The sequence below is a fragment of the Siphateles boraxobius genome, unplaced genomic scaffold (genome assembly GCF_051911475.1).
Source record: "Siphateles boraxobius isolate OS27281-9 unplaced genomic scaffold, OSU_SipBor_1 158, whole genome shotgun sequence".
NCBI lineage: Eukaryota > Metazoa > Chordata > Actinopteri > Cypriniformes > Leuciscidae > Siphateles > Siphateles boraxobius.
This window is the reverse complement of record NW_027508764.1, coordinates 342518-367500: the sequence shown is the minus strand read 5'-3', so window position 1 is coordinate 367500 and position 24983 is coordinate 342518. Positions and strand designations below refer to the sequence as shown.

Below are 24983 nucleotides of genomic sequence, written 5' to 3'. Positions count from 1 at the left end.
TCATCCTGGACCTCAACATGTGGAAGAACCAGATCTTCTATAAACCCTATGAATACGGTCAATACGTGGGCCCAGGAGAGAAGATCTACACCGTGGAGGATCCGGAGACGCTGTCGGACTTCAACCGGAGCACGCTAACCTGGGAATGGCGGTCCGCTAACATAGACCCGCGCACCAACCGCACGTACATCCAGGCGGACATGTTCCTTCACAGCCGCTACGTGGGATCCAGTCTAGACGTGAAATGCCTGGCGTTTATCCCGAGTCTGGCGGCTTTCGTGCTCTGTGGGTTCTTCATCTGGCTGTTCGGCCGGTTCCAAGGTGGCGAGACGTTCCCGGAGAACCCGGACAAGAGCTACGAGCGCATCAAGCGCTCCAATCTGGGAGTCACGCTGGAGGAAGTCGAGGCGTTTAAGAGGAGCGGGACGCCCATGCTGCTCTTGGTGGACACTCATCACTTCGGGTCATCGGACAACTCCATGTCACCGTGTTCAAGCGAGACCCAGGAGACGCAACCCAGTGTAGCCCATGAGGACACGGGTGATGTCAAGAAACTGACCCCGTGACCTCAGCCAAAGGTCAGATCGACTCTAGGAATAGTTGCTGATGTTGTTTGGTATCGGGTTTGTCCAACAAACTTCCAAAGTATGTTGCTGATTGGTAAGGGCTGCACCCTTGTAGTCGACGAGAAGAGGCTTAGGGTACGTTTACACGACAACGATCTGCCTAAAAATGAGAAGTTTTTCCTTTGAGTTTTCCGCGTACAGACGACACCAGTGTCAAAACGATCCCCATTCACACGGATACGGGAAAAGGACTAAAAACGCTGTATTCTCCTGCCAGGCCACTAGATGGCGATGAAACACTATAGACTGAACATGTAAAATGCATGAGCATGACGTCATCATCTTCAGAGAGAACGTTTTTTGTTGTTTTCAGGCACCCAAAACGCTGTTGTCGTGTAAAAGAACGGGCCAAAACGCTTAAAAAGTTTTACGTTTTTAGTTGGAAAAGGTGTCGTGTAAACAGCCCATAAGTCTACCAACATTTTATTAGTCGGAGAAAAAAAACGAATGAGGGATAGATCATAACGGCGGGTCCTCGTGGAAGTTACAGTATGTCAGACAGGAAATCCAAACGTTTTCATATTATCCATCGACCTGCACGATTCTGGTTAAAAAAAATATTTTTGCTTTCAAATAGAGATCAAGATTCTCCCACGATTCTGAACAGACAACTAAAGAGAAAACTAACATGTACTTTACTAGACGTTCTGAACAAATTGTTAATTGCTGCAGTCAATTGTCAATTTTTGTTAATGAATGATTCAATTACTCATAAATACGTGTTTCATTACTGGATGAATCTGCTTTTTTGAACAAATCTCTTGAGTGAATGATTCAATAACAAATACATTTTTTAACAGTCACTCGTCGCCACCTACTGGTGTAACGATGAAATTTATATTATCGTTATTTAAATCGCCAAGTTACCTTCGATAGGTGATTTGCTCTATTTTTATCGCTTCCATAGCATTTATATCCAAACTTTAAACTTTTATTCAAGTACTTCTGTGATCATTTGAATATTAATTAGATAGATTCATATGTATATAGATATCAGATTTGAATTTTCCAGTGTGATTTTGTCAAAGGTTTAATAGACACTAGCGAATCGTTGTCATTTAGGAATGAGATTGTGTGGGTTTTTGAGTCGAGCTCACAGTTATTATTTTTTTATATAATTAACCGTGCAGCTCTAAAACGAACCAATTCAAATCAAAAACAAATACTCTTTGCTTATGTAATCCGTATGAAAGGTGCATTTCTCTATGTATATTGCGGAGATGGCGAGTCAGCATCGTCAACTTCAACTGACTAAACACTGTTTTATTAATAAATAATTAAAATTGCAAATTTACGACACATTCATAATCATTACGGTGTTTTGCATCAGGCTTTGTGTGTGCTCTTGAGCATGTAATATGCTATATATTAAGACTATATATATATTTTAGGCTCATTATGGTTCACTATTCTCCTCAGTATATATTTAAGTAATTAAATGAATATTAAATGTGCGATTAGTAGACAAATGGCTTAAATGAACGACAACTAATCGACTATGAAAGTCGGGGGCAGCCCTACTAATGGGCTAGTTTTGAAACTCTTCCATGAGGTTTCTATATTTTTTATTAATATTTTCAGCGATCTTGCACATGGCATCAACTTTTTGAACTCAAATTTTCAAACGTTCCTCAAAACGTCCCTCAAGGACGTTGGTCTATGGTGCTGGATGTTTGTTTTTTTGTACGTGTTTTTATGTGATTCGCCTGTGCCTACATGGATAAAATGCTGTCCTCACAGTGAACGCATGGCATGATGGTCATGAAAACACTTAATGAACACCTAAAGCTGTGCCTTCATGAACAAACCTGCGCGTGGGACGTTGCTTCATGTCTAATCATTATCTGTTGAACTATTTATCAGTTATTTAAACACCAAACTGCTGTGCCACCAAATATATCTTCACATGCATGTGTTGGGAAATCTGACTGGACTGATTCAGCCAAAGTAATGCCACCTCAAAACCCAATTGCTTTGTCTTTTATACTTCTTGTTTTGAAATCTTGTTTGACCATGTTCATCCGGTGTGTTTTTTTTTCTTCTCTTAAAATGTTTGGATGGTAAATATCCACATCAAACCCTGTTATCAATAAACAACCTTCTTTTGACACGCAGGTACCATGTTATTTCACAGGTTGCATGTTATCGGTGGAAATGGTTCTTCTCGTATTGAGACGCTTCAAAAGTGGCGACTGCTGGCGGTCCACTGTGACCTTGTTGCTAAGCAACCCCTGAGGTTCGGTCTGCATCCGGTGTTGGTCCGGTTCTGCAGAAAGTGGCAATCAAACCCATTTATAGGAACATTGGGTAAACAGCCATTAGGCACCATTACGGGTCAAAAAACAAGGGTTATAAAAGGATTTTTTCACTACAGGTGATTTATTAAAGCTCTCAGAATCTGCATGCAGCTCTATATGTGGCCACTCTCAGTGTTTGAAGTTTCTTTTGAAGACATTTCACTTAATAACAGATCCGATTATTTCTTTTTTATGTTTGTCGAATGCCTTTTTAAAGTGTTGCACTCTGACATGATTATTCTCAATCTTTTCTTTACAATAGCTGTAAACCTGAAATGTCTTGCTGCGTTTTTACGGCTTTCAATCTCCACACAACACAATTCTAATCTCCTGGTTCGGGAATCCGGACCTCGCTTGACTTTTGCTGTTGTGGATGATAAAACTCAGTGTGTCACGCTGGTAAATCTGTTCCTCATCATCCTTGACTGTAAGTACACCCATAACCTTCAATATTTGTGATTATAGAGAAAAATGAACTATTGATTTATTTGCAGTGCACAGACAGACATATAATAATGCCAAATAATATTAGACATTTGTGGCGAAAGTTATTGTGTGTTTACTGAAAAAGAGGTGCATCTTAAATGCTTTCTTCAGTTACGAAATCATCTGATGTGTGGGAAATTGTGCTACTGGAGCAAATAACATTCATTTTAATCACCTTATTTACATGCACAGCAAAATTCTTATTAATATCGGATTAATCGTAAACATGTTTTCACAATAAAAGGAACAGAAAAATATATTTTTATACACCAAAATGATAGAAATTCTGCTCACAATGTTCCAAATCTGCTATGAAAATAACAAAAATATCAAGGTTGCCAAGCCTGCAAAAAAAAAAATCCTTCGAAATTGGGCTAATTTGACATAAATATGTGACTGAAATGCTTCTATTGACATGTTTTATATTCTACCAATGATGAAACTGCTATATGTTAAGTTTTGTGATCACTACAATATATTAGGGTATATTACTGGAATATGGAACTGGTATTATACTGGAATATATTAGTGGAGTGACGATACCCTCATGTCACGATTCGATACATATCACGATACTGAACTCACGATACCATATTACTGCGATACTCAAGACATATGATGAAAGGTTAACAAAAAATTTACTGTTGATTAAAATGCTAAATTTTATTTTAAATTGTGTGTGTAAATGAATATTCTTGGACTTGGTGCTGGAAACCCAATACTGGATAATAGAGACACCACCAGAATAACAATAATTATGATTCTGAAGCTGTAAATATATAATTATTTTAGACGAATATACTTGTGCTCTGTCACTGACTAGATTAATATAATGTCAGCCACTTTTTACTGGTAATATCAGACATCTGGCATTATCAGGACACACAAATATTCCCCCATTGCATTATTATACATAATATTCAACATAGTAGTTTAATGTAGAACTGACACTAAAATACTTTAAAATGTATATTTTAGGTATGGGAATGACATATTTTGAGTTTTGATATTTGGGATGTGGTCATTGGGACAGTTTTGTTCTGCAGACCTGGCAACCCGGAAAAGCATTGGTTTGGAACAACATGAAGAAGAGTAAATCATATTTTTCATGAGCTTTTTGTTTCTAAACCAGAATATAGATGTCTTTCGGACAATGCTGTGCATGCAAACATGGTTAGTGAGGATATCACTTGAAATGAGATGTATATGCTGAGGTAAATGTAGTTTCTCGTCTCTTCGAGAGCCAGACGTCGACTTCATCTGAGATCTGGCAGAAAACCTTCAGCTCTTAAATTGAGTCGTATTCGGTGAGGCTGTTTCCAGCAGATCGCCTGTCATGTCAGGCCTTCCGAGATCACAGTTCGGAAAACTCAAACTCCTGACGTGTGCTGACAGTGGGAACCCTCCTCTGTCAGACTTCCATCACGATGGTTCCTGAGGCGCGACTGGGAATCTTACCATGTCAGTTGTAGTGTTTCAGGACGAAGGGAAGCTTATAAATTGGAATTTCATCGCTAGACATGCGACAGGAGCGACACGGCAAATCCCCGTACGAAGCCAGTCAAAGTTTTTTTCAGAGAAAACCCAGGAGCCTTAATTTCCCAGTCTCCTTCCGTTCGATTAGATTTTCCAGAGAGAGAGAAAATGTCAATTTTTATCAAGCTTGCTGCAGGGAAAGTCAGGAGAATATCACACCGTCCTTGAGAAGCGCGTTAATGAGCGGTTACACGGCTAAAGCCCGTTAACGCTCTAACAGCGATATTCCAAATTTGCGGAGAGAAATAAATAAATAAATAAAAGTAGACGACAGTGTTTCCTCGACAGCAGCTGCAGACTGAAGATAACTTCAGCACGGACTTCGGGAGCTGATAAGAAATCACACACTTACTGTTTATTATGAGAAAAACTGAAGAAAGTTTCTCTCACAAGTTTCAAGATTGAGGAAACCATCATCCTCGTGTGCAATCAATCGATTTCTGGCTCCGTCTGTAGAAAAAAAGAGCTGAGGGCTGTTGCATATGACTAGTACTGCAGGTTAGTCGTCTTTTCCCTTTAAAGTCCCCCTGTAGTCAATCATTTTATCCCTTAAAAATCATCTTTGATCATCGAAATGACATATTTAAATGTTTTTTCATGACTTAAAATATCTTGGATGTAACTCGACACCCTTGCCTCATTTAGTATACGCGGTTCTATGAATATGCAAATGAGCCCCGCCTCCACTCACTCATTGACGATCACACGTTGATCTGATTGGTTGCAAGGTAGTTTGTGACGTCAGAAACACCAGCGATTTCAAAGCGTGTTTTTGAGACTGTCTTTGGTTCACTGCAGTTTTAAGCAGAAAATACTCAGCAATGCTGTCGACTTATGAATTTACACATGGTTTGTCTTAAAGCGTATTAAAAACACCACATAGACATATAAACAACATTAAAAGCTGGATTTTCAACACAGGGGGACTTTAAGACAGGTAAAACTTTAAAGGAACAGTCGACCCAAATAATTAAAGTTCTGTTATTTGCACCTCATGTTGTTCCAAACCTGTTTCTACAGAACACAAAAGAAGATATTTTTGAAGAATGTTGGGAAGCAAAACAACATTAGACAGCATTGAAGAAATGTTCAATACAACTTAATTTGGTCTCACTTTCCTCTCTCATTCAGTCCAAATGTTCTGCGTGCTTGATGCTATTTGAATTATGTAAGTCACTTTGAAATATAAGTCGCGGCAGGTTTTAGATGAGGAACAAAACGCGACTTATATACTGGAAAATACAATACAATCAGGTCAGGCTAGTTCTTAAAACACAATTTTAAGATAATGGCTGTGTTTATACAACTGGTCCATGGTCTAATCCAGCAAACCACGCGTGAATACATTCTGAAACAGTTGTAAATCCACATGAAATGGACCTTTTTTGCTGTTGTTTAACAAAATAGCCTCTATAACCAGGTTGTATGTAATAAATAATGCTTCTGTATGTAATACTAGAATTTACTGGTGTACGATTATCAACAGAGTGGATCATTTACCATGTTTTACACCCCTGTCTCTGCAAGCATTACCTAATTATGTAATATAGGAACTTCGACTCCCTAAAGCATTTACTTGCTAAAAAATAATATTTATCATTAACTAGTAACTACATATAAGTTGAATGTCTGACTTCATGTGTCATTCTGTATTTTTGAATACACTTACTTGAATATACTTTGAATCGCAGCATTATAGGCCTTGAGGACATTGAATGGGGGCGGGGTTTAGTGCTGTCACTCAAATGACGAGTGACATCTGCAGCCAATGGGATTCCTCTGAAGTGCTAAAGCACTATCCTGACATCATCACTGCACAGGCATTAATAGCTAGCAGAAACAGTAATATCAGCTCCCCGTAGGTCGTAGCATCTGTCGCGTGGGTTTTTCTCTCTGATAGTAAATTGGTCATTTAGGAGCCAGCTGGACTCAGGCTGGTGCATGCTGGGATTCCTCAGTCCCGACGCTGGCCGAGCGCCACGTCCAGAGATAGCCACGCTGGGCACATATGGCGCTTGTGCCAAACCTGTCCCGAACACTGGAGGCGACCGGGCACTGTGGTTCTGAGGTCCGTGGCTGATACCTGAGAAATTACAGTCATATCAGAACGATTCACGAGTCCTTTAGCTGGACACAGACCCCCAAATATGATCGTTCTCATGCAAGGACCCAATTTATTCTGTGAAAAAGTAATATAAATATATGTCAAATATTATTTAGAAAATATTCATTTCTATTAAGTTTGGTGTCTCCATACAAAATCCCCTTTGACTTTCATTACATGGGAAAGAACAGCCATAATATAGTGCTCTTCGTGTGTCGGCCAATTTTTGTTTTTGTTAATGAAATCAATGTACTATATTTTAGTTTGATAATGTTTTTATTTAAAAATAAAAAATATATATATACTAAATTGTATTTAAATGTCCAACTTAAACGGTGGTAAATCTTGAATACTTTAGAGCGACAGACTTAAATTTGATTTATTTTTAATAGACGACCATTGGCAGATTATTGCTGAAATGAAAAAAGTTTAAAAAAGCGATCATAACATAAATAAAAAGTAACATAATTGTACGTGTATTGGTATGAAAAATGCACAAAAATACTATTTTTAATTTATATATGAAATATATTTTAAAAATCACGGTTTTACTCTAAAACTCCAATAAAATCAAAGTCATAAAACTAAACAAGTTGTGTTCTTGACATCTCAGTAAATGATGTTTCAGTGAGATGTTGTTCGGCTGCAGTACCGAACGCTTCCACTAGAGGAAACTCGTCTCACATTCATTTCCAATGCGTCATTTCTGACCGCGAGGAGCACAAGTGTGACTGTTTTATACAGGACCATTAACTTTTTTAAATCGTCCATGATTTTTGTGTGTGTGTGTTCACGTAGCAAGTGCCAAAACCTTATGTTTCATAAATTTCAAAAATGACCGAAGAGCACCAGAGGGTTAATTGTGTTCCACAGAATAAATTTAGAATTGATTAAATGTTGAATAAATCTCAATTTTTGTCTAAACTGCGTCCGAGCAGCACAGCATCTCTTCAGTGCTCGTGTTGTGTTGCGGCCTCGACTCAAACATCAGTTCTTGATCACACACAGCGGGAGAGGGAGTGTTTTCTGGACGCCGTCCTGAACCCTGAGCGCATAATCCACACAAACGGCCCTATCAGCAGATCTGACCCGAAAGGGAAACACTGTGGTCAAGAAATTCCAGTTTTTACTGAGAAACAAGCAGTGCATGAATGTAATCCACCGTGGAAAATAGCAACGTGATTGATTGGTGTTTTGTGGAGGAATTTAATTGCATGTCACATGGCTGAAGCTCCATGCGTAAATCTGTTCACATCATGCAGTCAAGCTGAATTAGTTGACTTGTTTTCTTGGCAGATTGGTAAACCATAATTGAATAATCAAATCCAAACCTTCAGTTTCATTAGGCAGGAAATCGAACGGACAGAAGAAGTACAAACCAGCTTAGTATTGATGTTCATGTCAGTGAAATGGTTGGGTAAGAGATATTAAATCTTTATTTATGTATCTCTACACTGCAAAAAAGACGATGTTCTTCCTTTAGTATTTCTGACTTGTTTTCCAGTACATTCTAAAATCAAGATACATTTACTTGAGTTGCAAAATGAGTCTTGTGTCAAAATGAGTCTTTATGACAAATATATAAAAAAATAAGGGAGTTGTTTATACTTAAAAACAAGAAAAAATATCTTAATTCAAAGGGAAAACAAGATTATTTTTCTGACCCCATTGTCAAGTATTTGTTTTAAGCATAGTCACTTCATTTTTAGCGTTTAGTTCAGTAAACATGACTTAATATTAGAGATAAACCGATACAAAATTGCTCTTCCGATTTCGATAGCCGATTATTCGGAATGATGACGAGAAAAAAAACTCTCCCAAATAATTCTGCAAACTATACAGGGAACCAGGGAATACACTATAATATTAAAGGTTAAAATGACCAACATAGCTATTATATTCAACTGCTATTTATTTCCAGATATAATATTTACACTCAAATAAAAGCTGAAATGTTTGTATACCACACAGTTTTCATACACGTTATTAAATACTGAGGAAGAACATAATTTTTTGCAGGATGATAATGTTTTGAGTATTAAGTATGATGGTTGAATTGTAGATGCATGAAACTGCATTTCTCCCGCTGGAGGACAGAAGCTCCATCTGCCCACCGCCTCTGACGACCTCTGACCTCTGATGACCTCTGACCCCTGGAAGACTGCGTTCAGGAGCGCTTTAACCCGCCACAGCAGGGCACAGGTGAAGATACATGTGGGATGAGGATCTGCAACCCAGTGCTTCTTATAAAACACACATAATGACTTCAATTTATGCACACAAAGAAGCGGCTAATAAATGCTCCAGCTTCAGTATCTCCTCGCTTTTGTAAAACGTAAATGTTTTCATTGCTGCAATAGGAGAAGAATATCCTCTGCATATTTAGTCGTGGTCAAGGAATTGAATCTTCATCTCAAGATGGACCTTGTGCAGCGTCTTTGGCTTCAGGATGAAGTCATAACCATCATAAACCATCACACACATGATTGTCAGATGAACAGACGGGACAACAGGTAACATCATCTCTATCCTCAAATAAGCTGATCTTTATCTTGTCATTTAAATGATTAATCATGTTTCATGCAGCCCAGAGTGTTTAAAACATGAGGCTTTATATGATTCATTTCCTGCAGTCTTACACTCTATTGAATACTAGCATACCACTCTTAATATTTCTGACATATTGTTATATTTATATGTTCATCTGGCAGAAAAAGTAAGAGTACAATGATATTGTTCAGAATTGCAACTTAAAATACTCTTACTAGATATCATCACAAAAATGTGAAATATTATCACACATCTCTATATACAATGTGTGTGTGTGTGTATATATATATATATACATATATATACATACACTCCGATTAGCTGCATGATAAACTGAATCACTATTTTTTGTTTGTTTGTTTCAAAATAGAGATCACAATTTCCCCATTATTCTGAATAAACAACTAAACAAAATAACATGTAATTTACTTAGTTTAATGGTTCTGACAAAATTTAAATTTCTGCAGTCTATTTAAAAATGTTTAATTAATTTGGATGAATTATTTAAAAGCGGTTTGAATGATTCAATGACTCACTCATAAGAACTTCACTTGTTTCATTACTGGATGAATCAGCATTTTAGAAAGAATCTCTCGAATAAATGATTCAATGACAAATACATTTTTATAATAGCCACTTGTTGCCACCTACTGGTGTAATGATATAATTGATACAATCGTTATCTAAAGCGCCATGTTGGTGATTCGCTCTATTTTGATTAATTTTAATAGCCAAAATACAAACTTTTAACCCAGTACTTCTGTGATCCTTTAAATTATTGTTTCATACTGTACATGAAAACAGCTTTCTCTGGCTCAGAACGCGGATCTGAATGTTCGCTGTGATTGTCAAATGTTTAATAGACGCGAATCGCAGTCATTTAGTAACGAGAACGCAATCTTTTAACAATTAATCGTGCAACTCTAACTCGCATAAAGCAATATATACTTTATAGCACATTGATTGTTTATATTACTGCAAAATGTGAATTATATTAACACAGCTGTATAAAGTTGAATATTTATTACATCCAGCTTTGTCCGCATACGTACAGTATACTCGCATAAAGCGATGTATATTGTATAGCAAATATGTTTGTTTATTAAAACAAAGAGTGTAAAATCCGTATCCCGGTGCTCTTTGGATGTAGGAATAATTTGACTCATAAAAACGTATCAAGCCAAGGCACTCGAGAGTTTAAGTAAATGTATATAAAAAGCATTTATTTCATCATGAATTAAATAAATAGTTTAAGTTTATTTATTTGTCATATATACAAATGTCAAAGACAATTTGTACATTGAAATGCATTTGCTTGAGGCTCATTTAACAGTAGTGCAATATATACAGTAAAGTATATAAATATGCAAAACAAATATATGTTTAAAATAATAATAATACATTTTATTTCTAATGCGGTTTTCTTAAACCCAAAGCACATAATAATGATGAAATAAAGGCTTTTTATGCATTTACTTAAACTCTTGAGTGCCTCGGCTTGATACATTTTCATGCTGGTTTATTTGTTGGTTTATAGTCAAGCAAATGAGCAGCAATTAGACGATAACACAGACACAAGCTAACACAATTATTCTCAAATTTAACTTTTCAGTCAGACAGGTTTGGAACGACGAAACTTTTCTTTAAATATTTATGAAACATTATCAAAAAAGTGATGATAATTTTAAAATTCACTTTATTTTTTTAGCCATTAGCAGTTTGAGTTTGGGAAAGCGGAGCTGTTTTTATAGAAGCTGACTGATATCTGTGTCTCTGAAACACACAGTGACCTGAAGGAAAGCGCAGTCTGTTTCCCAAACGACCTCGTCACATGCTGAATATTCATGAGATCGCTCTGATGCCCATCCTGGAGACGCTGCTGAATATTCATGCGATATTCAAAACATACAGGAAGTATGAAATTTGGATTCTGCAATCCGTTGAAGGGTGATCGAAGTTTACGGGACGGTCAAGCGTGAATGCTGGGATATTTAAGCTGCTTGAGAGATTGGAGATAATGATGATGTTTCAGGTAGCAGAGAAGGTCACTATTTAATTAGCACACTCGCTGATCACCTCGTAAGACGGCTTTAGCTGAACGAAACGCAACGCGCCGCTGGGGAAAATGAAAGGTCAACACATCCATAAATGGAAATGGAGATATTTTATTCACCGTAAGACAAGAACAAGCCATATAATAATTTAAAATCTAGACAGAAAACAGACACAGAAAGCTAATCGAAAAAGAAACACGAAATAGCGTCGAACTTCCATATCCAGGCAAAAGAGAAATACGATAAGATTTACTTACTAGCTAAAGTTTCTACAATCCTGTGATCATCAAAGAGATAAAAATGACAGAATGTTTTATTCTTTAAACATCCAGTGTGGTCATGCCGGTGCTCGTGTTTCGTTTCTCGTCGTGGGTTTATAGTCCTTGATTGTGCAGAAATGGCCTCCTCCGGTCTGATATTAGACACCTTTCATATTTGGCATAAATCGGGGAGGGTCGTGTGAGACTGTACAGGTGCTGAGCGTCGACACTAAAGACACATGGGATCCACTGAGCAACAGATGTGTCCGTTCTGGAGAAGAGACACGAGGAAAAATACATCACATACTGGAAATACACAAATAAATCAGAATGCTTGTGCATTTGATCATCTAATTGAGTGTTGTTGTTTTTTAAATAATAATACAAAATTATAATATAAAAGTCGATGGGAAACACTTTACAATAAGGTTCATTAGTTAGCATTAGTTAACTACATTAGTTAGCATGCACGTATACAGCATTTATTAATCTTTGTTAATATTAATTTCAACATTTACTAATACATTATTAAAGTCTTGTTAATGTTAAATAATGCAAAATGAACAAACAATGATAAGCTGTATTTTTATAAATACTGTAACAAATGTATTGCTCATGATTAGTTCATGTTAATTAAAACAATAACTAATTAACCTTATTATAAAGTGTTACCATTTTTTATGTTTTATTGCAATAAAAAAAATGCATTGCAATTTTTTACTTGAACGCCACAATGAATCAGACTGATATATGATTAAATCTCCGTTTATTTTGCTTGTAAGTTTGTTTGGTTGTTGAGAGTCAAGCAAATGATCGTTCAATTAGACAATCATGCGGTTAGATTCTGAATAGACTAAACTAAACATAATTTGCTTAATTTAAGGGTTTGCAGTCTATTTAAAAATCTTTAATTCATTTGAATGAATTATTTAAAAAGAGGTTTGAATGATTCAATGATTCAGTGACTGAGGTTTGTTTGTTAAGAGTCGAGCAAACGATTGTTCAATTAGACGATCACACAAAGAAACAATCTGACAGAATTATGCTGAAACAAACAGACAAGCAAACAATCATGCAAAACAGTTTGTTTGATAAATCTTATTTGTGTTGTTTGTCTGTTTAATTGTATTCGTCTGTTTCTGTATACTGTATCATCTGTATCAATTGAGTGGCTGCCTGTTATAAATTATGAAGCATTGCTTGGTAATTGGTAATATACATTTTTTGTGGGAAAATTAATAATATAAATGAATATTATGTTTTTTTAATTGCATTTCATTTTATTTGAACCCACAATCAATCTAATGCACACAAAAAAAAAATTGAGAGGAAATCTAATAAAATCTCTGTTTACTTTTCCTGTTGGTTTGTTTGTTTAGAGTCAAGCAAACAATCATATGATTGTACGATCACACAAAGAGACAGACTAAAAACAAGCTGACAGACGAGTATACTGAGACAAACAGACAAGCAAACAATCATGTTTGTTTGATCATCAAACTTTTGTGCTGTTTGTGAAGTTGTAATTGTTTTGTTTATATGTACTACAGTCAAACCAAAATATATTCACACACCTTCAACATTTCTCACATAATCAGTTTATTCGCTATAGTTTAGAAAATGGTAATTAAATATGTTAAGAACTCTGATTTATCAAAGTTGATATTTGACTGGTTTTGTCCGTCCTTCTGTTAGACTGTCTCACACATGAATTATGTTGAATATCTGTCAGCTGTTAAATTTAACTACACAATTAGATAATACCAGTTTAGCTCAAACAATTACCAAGCAATGCTTCATGTTGTTCAGTCTGTGGTGTAAAAAGGTGCATTAGTTATTAAAGAAAAAACACTTCAGCAAAACATGATCAGCTCAAAGTGTCCCAATCATTTTTGCTCCCAAATTTTTATATTTTTACTGGTAGTCGCTGTATGAAGAATATTTGGGTATAATATGTCACAGTTTACTTTATTTTGCTCTCCTCACTTACATAAATGAACTATAGTGTCCTGCACACACTAGTAAAACAATATCAAAAATGATATCTGGTGTCTGAATAATTTGTGGTTTGACTCTACATCCCTGTCTCTTTGTTTGTTAGTTTGCATGTCATGTTTTTTGCTTGTTTGTATATTTCATCATGTCTTCAGTGTCTCTCTGCACAGGTGTGTGTGTGGGTTTGTTTGTCTGCTGTTAGTACCTTGCATTGGCACAGTGTGCACTCTGTGCCGTGTTTGACCCAGGACGAGCCGCTGAAGCGCGTGATCCCGTGTTCGTCCTCGCAGGTCTTGGTGATGTCGTTGCGGACGGCGTGAGCCTGGCATGGGTCCGAGACGCAGCGCGGGCAACACTCGCCCTCGGGAACCAGCGTGAACTCGCAGTCCGCCGGCGGGCAGGACAGAGGCCAGCAGTCCACTTCACCCTGCTTAACACAACAACAGACAAAACAACAATACTTCACCCTGCTGAACACAACAACAGACAAAACAACAATACTTCACCCTGCTTAACACAACAACAGACAAAACAACAATACTTCACCCTGCTGAACACAACAACAGACAAAACAACAATACTTCACCCTGCTTAACACAACAACAGACAAAACAACAATACTTCACCCTGCTTAACACAACAACAGACAAAACAACAATACTTCACCCTGCTTAACACAAGAACAGACAAAACAACAATACTTCACCCTGCTGAACACAACAACAGACAAAACAACAATACTTCACCCTGCTTAACACAACAACAGACAAAACAACAATACTTTACCCTGCTTAACACAACAACAGACAAAACAACAATACGTCACCCTGCTGAACACAACAATAGACAAAACAACAATACTTCACCCTGCTTAACACAACAACAGACAAAACAACAATACTTCACCCTGCTTAACACAACAACAGACAAAACAACAATACTTCACCCTGCTGAACACAACAATAGACAAAACAACAATACTTCACCCTGCTTAACACAACAATAGACAAAACAACAATACTTCACCCTGCTTAACACAACAACAGACAAAACAACAATACTTCACCCTGCTTAACACAACAACAGACAAAACAACAATACTTCACCCTGCTGAACACAACAACAGACAAAACAACAATACTTCACCCTGCTGAACACAACAACAGACAAAACAACAATACTTCACCCTGCTGAACACAACAACAGACAAAACAACAATACTTCACCCTGCTTAACACAACAACAGACAAAACAACCATACTTCACCCTGCTGAACGCAACAACAGACAAAACAACAATACTTCACCCTGCTTAACACAACAACAGACAAAACAACAATACTTCACCCTGCTGAACACAACAACAGACAAAACAACAATACTTCACCCTGCTTAACACAACAACAGACAAAACAACAATACTTCACCCTGCTGAACACAACGACAGACAAAACAACAATACTTCACCCTGCTTAACACAACAATAGACAAAACAACAATACTTCACCCTGCTTAACACAACAACAGACAAAACAACAATACTTCACCCTGCTGAACACAACGACAGACAAAACAACAATACTTCACCTTGCTGAACACAACAACAGACAAAACAACAATACTTCACCCTGCTTAACACAACAACAGACAAAACAACAATACTTCACCCTGCTTAACACAACAACAGACAAAACAACAATACTTCACCCTGCTGAACACAACAACAGACAAAACAACAATACTTCACCCTGCTGAACACAACAACAAACAAAACAATACTTCACCCTGCTTAACACAACAACAGACAAAACAACAATACTTCACCCTGCTGAACACAACAACAGACAAAACAACAATACTTCACCCTGCTTAACACAACAACAGACAAAACAACAATACTTCACCCTGCTGAACACAACGACAGACAAAACAACAATACTTCACCCTGCTTAACACAACAATAGACAAAACAACAATACTTCACCCTGCTTAACACAACAACAGACAAAACAACAATACTTCACCCTGCTGAACACAACGACAGACAAAACAACAATACTTCACCTTGCTGAACACAACAACAGACAAAACAACAATACTTCACCCTGCTTAACACAACAACAGACAAAACAACAATACTTCACCCTGCTGAACACAACAACAGACAAAACAACAATACTTCACCCTGCTGAACACAACAACAAACAAAACAACAATACTTCACCCTGCTGAACACAACAATAGACAAAACAACAATACTTCACCCTGCTGAACACAACAACAGACAAAACAACAATACTTCACCCTGCTTAACACAACTACAGACAAAACAACAATACTTCACCCTGCTGAACACAACAATAGACAAAACAACAATACTTCACCCTGCTGAACACAACAACAGACAAAACAACAATACTTCACCCTGCTTAACACAACAACAGACAAAACAACAATACTTCACCCTGCTTAACACAACAATAGACAAAACAACAATACTTCACCCTGCTTAACACAACAACAGACAAAACAACAATACTTCACCCTGTTGAACACAACAATAGACAAAACAACAATACTTCACCCTGCTGAACACAACAGACAAAACAACAATACTTCACCCTGCTTAACACAACAACAGACAAAACAACAATACTTCACCCTGCTTAACACAACAACAGACAAAACAACAATACTTCACCCTGCTTAACACAACAAAGAAAAACAACAATACTTCACCCTGCTGAAAACTACAATACTTCACCCTGCTGAAAACAACAATACTTCACCCTGCTGAAAACAACAATACTTCACCCTGCTGAAAACAACAATACTTCACCCTGCTGAAAACTACAATACGAAGGGAACGTCTCGGTTACGTATGTAACCGAGACGTTCCCTTTCGTCCTGGGAACTCCGACGTGTCGTCGGGGGAGTTCCCTGACGAATTGGGATCCCTAATAAAACGCCATGGTGCTGGCCCCTTCCAGCGCCCGGCTAAGCTACCCTGCAGCAGTTTCTTGAAATAAGTTGTGGGAGCTAGCACGGGAACCACACTGCTGTTCCGCAAGAGCCACACAGTGGATATTGGATAACACTGGGAAAGCGTTCCCTCAAGAGAGGGGAAAACGCTGCGGAAGCCCCAGCCTGACTGAGGAAGGCCAGGAATACACATATGTACTAGCCCAGAGGGATAGTGAAACATATGGCAGTCCCTGAGGTAGTCCCAATCCAGGTGAAGTGGGAGCGTACTCAACAGGGACGACGAACGAGTCCGTCAAGGGGAAGACACGGCTGAACTGTACGTGGAATCATGGGTCACAGTAGAGACCACTGGAAGCACCCAGTCTACTATCAACTCCTACTAGAGGTAGCAGACCTGGCGCCGGCAGTCCGCCACGCCCAGCACCGGAAGGGTGAAGGAGGAACTCACAAGGCTCACCGACGTAGGGCGCCATACGGAGCAAAGAACCCACGTATCCGCTGCAAGGCGGGGTGGCGTAGCAAGCCGACACAACCTATTCCCTCGACCCACTGGCCGTAGCCAGAACTCGGGAGGAAACAGGTTCCACACTAAGGCTATAGAACCTAGCGAACGTGTTCGATGTCGCCCAGCCCGCAGCTCTACAGATGTCTGTCAGCGAGGCGCCTTCAGCCAAAGCCCAGGAAGCGACAACACCTCTAGTGGAGTGAGCGCGCAACCTGGGAGGACAAGGCTCACCCAGAGACTCATATGCTCGGCTGATAGCATCCACTAACCAGTGGGCTAACCTCTGCTTGGAGACGGCCTTCCCCTTCTGCAGGCCTCCGTAACAGACAAATAGCTGATCTGAGGTTCTGAAGCTTTGCGTTCTGTCAATATAAACTCACAGAGCTCGGACGGGACAGAGAAAAGCTAGGGCTGGGTCTGCCTCCTCCTGGGGCAGGGCTTGCAGGTTCACTACCTGGTCCACGAAGGGAGTGGTAGGAACCTTGGGCACATATCCGAGCCGGGGTCTCAATACAACATGAGAAAGGCCCGGCCCGAACTCTAGGCACGATTCGTCGACCGAAAAAGCCTACAGATCCCCGACCCTCTTGAAAGAGGCCAATAGGAGCGCTGTCTTAATGGACAGGATATTAAGCTTTACTGTTAGCAAAGGCTCAAAGGGAGGACTTTGGAGAGCTCTAAGTACCAAAGCAAGGTCCCAAGAGGGTACAGAGTGCAACACACGAGGTGGATTTAGCCTCCTAAACTCGGCAGGAGGGACCGGCTCGATCGCGTCCTTCGCCAGCAGGACATCGAGCCCAAAGTGGACGCCCCTGAACTTGGGAGGCCGGCGTGCAAACTGAATTGCATAGCCGAACCGAATGGTGTGGATGAGCCATCGGGACGGACCCGGAAGCACTAGCCAGGCTTCCAGGTACCGTCCCAACGAACCCACCTGGACCACCGGCGTACCCGCGGAGGGACAGCGAGGTGGAAGACAGAGACCCGGCTCTGGTAGCGTTGTAGCGACCGAGAGCGGGGTCTGGGTGTGCTTGACACCAACCTGCTTCCACCGAGGGGCAGGCGGCAGAGAAGTCTCGTGGGCATTCTGCTGCGGACTGCCGGGTGGCTGGGGGAGGGGGAGAGACGAGGAACGAGGCCCAGCCGCAGACCGGAGTGACTGCTATCCGCAAACTGGGAAGAGGGGAACGGGGGTGTAACCGCTCGGGGGCGGCACACGCTGCCGTCCTTGCCCACTTGGACGGGGGAGACTGTTTGCCCACCAGTCTCGGCCGTGGATGACCTGGAGGAGGAAGAGGAAACTGCTCTTTTTTTGAAAATGTGGCGGAACAAAACAAAATTCAACATAGGATTTTCCACCCGGCCCTCCCCCGGGGGAAGGAGGTGTGCAGAGGCACCCTCCCTTGGAGCAGCATCCAAGTACCTCTCCAGGTCGCCCGTCTCAGGAACGCTTTCCGCTCTTCTTCTTCCGGGAAGGGGCCGGAGGCGTCTGAGCGGGCTTGGCAGCCCTCTTAGGACCAGACCTTTGTCCCCCAGGGGTAGACTGCTGCCCTGGAGGAGGAGCGGCCGTAGAAGGGCGGCCTCGGCGACGAGCAGCCGGAGGCTCTACGACCACATAGCAGCAGTCCGCCTCCTGTGCAAGACGTGCCATATCGCCTCCGACTGCTTCTGGGCGGTGGAGAATTCTTGGGCAAAGCTCTCCACCGCGTCGCCGAAGAGGCCCCCTTGGGATATGGGGATGTTTAGAAGTTTGTTCTTCTCTGCTTCCCGCATATCCGCAAGGGTGAGCCATAGGTGGCGCTCCTGGACCACCAAAGTGGACATCGCTCGACCCAGGGAACGTGCGGTGACTTTCGTTGCCCGGAGGGCGAGGTCCGTTGCTGCACGCAGCTCCTACAGCAATCCTGGGTCGAGACCACCCTCCTGCATGTCATGGAGTGCCCTGGCCTGGTGGACCTGCAGCAGCGCCATGGCATGCAGGGCAGAAGCGGCGTCTCCACACGCCATGTAGGCATCCCTGGTCAGACCAGAGGAAAACCTACAGGCGCGGGAGGGGAGTGAAGGGGCACCCCGCCAGGAGGAAGCGGTCTTAGGACACAATTGCATAGCAACCGGCAGACGAACTAGATCGGGGATTCTCTGAAGGGACTCCCCCATGTTTCAGGGTTCGCAGTTTCGAACGCAGCATCGCCAGAGTCATGTTCCCGCAATGAAAACATGACTCATTCACAAACGCTGCCTCAGAGTGCTTTAAGCCCAAACACGAGAGGCAGTGTTTATGACCATCTTCCTGAGGGAGAAGTCGACCGCATCCAGAAACGCACGGGTGAAACGGCATCCTGAAAATGACGCAAATCGCCCATGGTGCTCTTTTAGAAAAAGAAAAAAGCTCTTTCGCGTGCAGAGGCACTGAGGGAACACTACGGCAGACACAACAGGGAAACTGCAAGCCCATGTGCTGCACTCACCCAATACCAGCCGTTAAAACGACTCTTTGTTTTCAGAGGAAAACGGCCAGCAGTAGGCCAGCGATGTACACTCACGCGCCGTCACACCAGCACAAGAGGATCTTCTCTTCTTCAAAGAGGACTCGTGAGTTTAACTCTCTCCGGTTATACAGCAGCTCGCACAGAGACACACTGGATAGCTCCGAAGCAAAAAGCATTGCACAATGTTTACTTCCGCCTTTTATACCCGCGCTGGTAGGCGGGTCGCGGAATGCAAATCTTGCATGCCAATGTCCATTGGCTCGTTTTTCATTCTCTCGAAGGCAATTGGCTCCCTAGCGTGATCCCAATTCGTCAGGGAACTCCCCCGACGACACGTCGGAGTTCCCAGGACGAAAGGGAACTACAATACTTCACCCTGCTGAAAACTACAAAACTTCACCCTGCTGAAAACAACAATACTTCACCCTGCTGAAAACTACAATACTTCACCCTGCTGAAAACTACAATACTTCATCCTGCTGAAAACAACAATACTTCACCCTGCTGAAAACTACAAAACTTCACCCAGCTGAAAACTACAAAACTTCACCCTGCTGAAAACAACAACAGAGAAAACAACAATACGACAGTGATGGAACTGAAACAACGGTCCAGGCTCAAACCCTAAATGCACGTGGTTGGTAAGATTATTAATGTTTCTGAAAGAGTTTCTTCTGTTCACCAAGGCTTCATTTATTTGATCAAAAATACTGTAAAAAAATGTGAATATATAGTAAAGTGTAATTTATTCCTGTGATCAAAGCTGAATTTTCAGCATCATTACTCCAGTCTTCAGTGTCACGTGATCCTTCAGAAATCACTATAATATGATGATTTCAGTGTTGAAAACAGTGATACATTTCTTTCAGTGATTTATTCTTTGATCAATAGAAAGTTCAAAAGAACAGCATATATTTCAAATAGAATCTTTTGTAACATTATAAATGTCTTTTCTATCTCTTTTCATCAATTTAATGAATCCTTGAATAAAAGTTTACTTTTTTTTACTGACCCCAAACCTTTGACTGGTAATGTAATTGTCATTTCTAAGATTTTAATAATTTTAATTTTTGTTTTTTCCCCAGGTGTAGAAATCTAAATTGCAATATGCATTTTTTAATAATAATAATAATAATAGGATAATAGTAATATTAATAGTAATAATAGTATTTATTGTATTATAATCCAAATTATTTTATTAATCTATGTAAATGAAAACATTTCATTCGAGACGTTTTACCTAATACAGTATTTTATCTCTATAATGAAATCTTGAAGTCTTCATCAATATTTTGGGTTTGTTTTCCCTGATGAGAAAGACTGTAAATTATAAATGCGTTTATATGTGCTGAAAGTTAATTTTCTATTTTCTAAAAACACAAAGCTGATGAAAATACAATATTGATGTCATGGGTCTTTAATAAATTATCCAAAATGTTAACTTCACATTGAGATGCATGATAAAAAAAGCAGTCATATGCATGCGCAGGTGCTTTGCAATACTGCGCATAAGTAAGAATAATGTCAGATAGTGAGATGTAATCGAGTTGACATTTAAAGCGTTCCTCAAGCCGAAGCGCCACAATAATAACAGTCAAACACTCATGCGGCTGCTGGAAACAATATCATTTCTGCTATATTGCATGGATTTCTGAGCGCAGGTCTCTGTTGGTTCACAAGCTATCAATAACAGCAAAGCACTGACTCCCCCATACAATCTCAAATACAGGTCATATATTTCAGGTCTGGCCGAGCAGAGATTTGGCCGAGCGTTTTCATTTCAGCCTCGCTAACACACAGGAGGTGCTCTGACAGCCGTGTGAGATGCATGAGTCTTTTTGAAGTCTTTCCCTCGAATTCTGATTGTGTTTTGATCTCATGCGGTCCGGTTGCTTATCACCGCTGGAAGGGTAAAACCTGTTTACCCGAGCTATTGACCAGAGCTCTGAGTTTATTGCAGCATCTGCATTTTTCTGGCATGGAATGTAATATATTTTCCAGGATGCATATTTATCAGCCTGTAGTTGTGTTGGCAGAACGTAGCACATGGTGATCTATATACTGCTTATTATACAGTGATAAACATTTCAAACTATAGTATGCTATACTGTTGTCACATGACCTCATTATTACGTAAACATTGTCCAGGAAATACCACTTGTTTATATGGTTTTGTTTAAAAATTATTGTATTAAAAAAAATAGGATTAAACATTCAAATTTGCTATATTTAATTTACATTGATTTATACAATTTGTACACAAATAGGATAATATTAATGACAACATTTAAGTATTGTTATTTTTATTATTATTATTAACTGAATTAAGCATTGGCATTTCTAAGATTTTAATAATTTATGTGATTTGTTTTTCTAGGCCCGGAAATCAAAATTGTAACAATAATTGTGTACAAATAATTTTATAAATCCATGAAAACGTTGAATCCTATTTTGTGGGGAAAAAAAGATATATACATACACGTGTGTGTGTGTGTATATATATATATATATAATTTTTTAAATTTTTTACTATAGAAACTAAATCAACCAATTTAATAATTATTTTAAGGTCATATTTTCAATAATATAAGTTTATGATGTATTTATTATTATTAATTATTATTAATCATACGTAAAACGTAAATTTTTTATAACTGATATTTTGTGCTAGTTTCCCAGGAAGTGACGATTTGTTCTCTCGGACACATGGTATGGAAACGTTGCATTATTCACAATTTTTTTATGTGGTATTACAATGTTAAGTTTGCAACTTTGGATAAAAACACAGCTAATGACTATTTCAGGGTTAATAAAGTTAATGAGATAACAAAAGTCCGAAAGCCCCTGCCACTCTCTCATAAGGAAAATAATCAGTCAGAAAGCTGAAAGCTGACCTCCCACTTCCTTATAATGAAATCATCAGAGTCTGGAAGACCTTCCCACTCCCTTACAAGTAAATCATCAGTCTGAAAGCCCCTCCCACTCCCTTATAAGTAAATCATCATAGTCTGAAAGCCCCTCCCACTCCCTTATAAGTAAATCATCAGCCTGAAAGCCCCTCCCACTCCCTTATAAGTAAATCATCATAGTCTGAAAGCCCCCCACTCCCTTATAAGTAAATCATCAGCCTGAAAGCCCCTCCCACTCTCTCATAAGGAAAATAATTAGTCAGAAAGCCCCTCCCACTTCCTAATAATGAAATCATCAGAGTCTGAAAGCCCTTCCCACTCCCTTATAAGTAAATCATCAGTCTGAAAGCCCCTCCTACTCCCTTATAAGTAAATCATCAGTCTGAAAGCCCCTCCCACTCCCTTATAAGTAAATCATCAGTCTGAAAGCCCTTCCCACTCCCTTATAAGTAAATCATCAGTCTGAAAGCCCCTCCTACTCCCTTATAAGTAAATCATCAGAGTCTGAAAGCCCCTCCCACTCCCTTATAAGTAAATCATTAGTCTGAAAGCCCCTCCCACTCTCTTATAAGTAAATCATCAGAGTCCGAAAGCCCCTCCCACTCCCTTATAAGTAAATCATCAGAGTCTGAAAGCCCCCCACTCCCTTATAAGTAAATCATCAGTCTGAAAGCCCTTCCCACTCCCTTATAAGTAAATCATCAGAGTCTGAAAGCCCTTCCCACTCCCTTATAAGTAAATCATCAGTCTGAAAGCCCTTCCCACTCCCTTATAAGTAAATCATCAGAGTCTGAAAGCCCTTCCCACTCCCTTATAAGTAAATCATCAGTCTGAAAGCCCCTCCTACTCCCTTATAAGTAAATCATCAGAGTCTGAAAGCCCCTCCCACTCCCTTATAAGTAAATCATTAGTCTGAAAGCCCCTCCCACTCTCTTATAAGTAAATCATCAGAGTCCGAAAGCCCCTCCCACTCCCTTATAAGTAAATCATCAGTCTGAAAGCCCCTCCCACTCCCTTATAAGTAAATCATCAGTCTGAAAGCCCTTCCCACTCCCTTACAAGTAAATCATCAGAGTCCGAAAGCCCCTCCCACTCCCTTACAAGTAAATCATCAGTCTGAAAGCCCTTCCCACTCCCTTATAAGTAAATCATCAGAGTCTGAAAGCCCCTCCCACTCCCTTATAAGTAAATCATCATAGTCTGAAAGCCCCTCCCACTCCCTTATAAGTAAATCATAATTCTGAAAGCCCCTCCCACTATCTCATAAGGAAAATAATCAGTCTGAAAGCCCCTCCTACTTTCTAATAATGAAATCATCAGAGTCTGAAAACCCTTCCCACTCCCTTATAAGTAAATCATCAGTCTGAAAGCCCCTCCTACTCCCTTATAAGTAAATCATCAGAGTCTGAAAGCCCCTCCCACTCCCTTATAAGTAAATCATCAAAGTCCGAAAGCCCCTCCCACTCCCTTATAAGTAAATCATCAGAGTCCGAAAGCCCCTCCCACTCCCTTATAAGTAAATCATCAGAGTCTGAAAGCCCCTCCCACTCCCTTATAAGTAAATCATCAGAGTCTGAAAGCCCCTGCCACTCCCTTATGGGTAAATCATCAGAGTCTGAAAGCCCCTGCCACTCCCTTATGGGTAAATCATCAGTCTGAAAGCCCCTCTCACTCTCTCATAAGGAAAATAATCAGTCAGAAAGCCCCTCCCACTTCCTTATAATGAAATCATCAGAGTCTGAAAGCCCTTCCCACTCCCTTATAAGTAAATCATCAGAGTCCGAAAGCCCCTCCCACTCCCTTATAAGTAAATCATCAGAGTCCGAAAGCCCCTCCCACTCCCTTATAAGAAAATCATCAGAGTCCGAAAGCCCCTCCCACTCCCTTATAAGAAAATCATCAGAGTCCGAAAGCCCCTCCCACTCCCTTATAAGTAAATCATCAGAGTCCGAAAGCCCCTCCCACTCCATTATAAGTAAATCATCAGAGTCCGAAAGCCCCTCCCACTCCATTATAAGTAAATCATCAGAGTCTGAAAGCCCCTCCCACTTCCTTATAAGTAAATCTATGTCAGTCGAGTGCATGAAGTGTCCAACATTCCACAGTTTGTTTTTTCGGTTAATTAAGTGCATGATCCAAGTATTTAAAGTGCACTTCTTCTATTTGTAATTTTCAGTGAACACTATTC

The 24983-nt window shown here is 39.9% G+C and overlaps 2 protein-coding genes across 3 annotated transcripts in view; one reads left to right on the top strand and one right to left on the bottom strand.

The window, feature by feature from the left end:
- tmem117 (transmembrane protein 117) overlaps positions 1-2736 on the top strand; it is a 58435-nt gene extending 55699 nt beyond the window's left edge. The window contains exon 8 of the mRNA XM_077230960.1: positions 1-2736. This exon is cut by the window's left edge and continues 36 nt beyond it. Within this exon, the coding sequence (XP_077087075.1) occupies positions 1-566 (566 nt within the window). The 3' untranslated portion in view covers positions 567-2736.
- Positions 2737-11744: 9008 nt separating this feature from the next.
- nell2a (neural EGFL like 2a) overlaps positions 11745-24983 on the bottom strand; it is a 131945-nt gene continuing 118706 nt past the window's right edge. Inside the window, exons 19-20 of one of the 2 annotated variants that reach the window (XM_077230957.1) lie at positions 14114-14338; positions 11745-12184 (exon numbers count right to left, since the gene is read on the bottom strand). In XM_077230957.1, coding sequence (XP_077087072.1) covers positions 12143-12184; positions 14114-14338 — 267 coding nt within the window. In that variant the 3' untranslated portion in view covers positions 11745-12142. The remainder of the gene's footprint in view (positions 12185-14113; positions 14339-24983) is intronic. The other variant, XM_077230958.1, reaches the window with a different exon arrangement.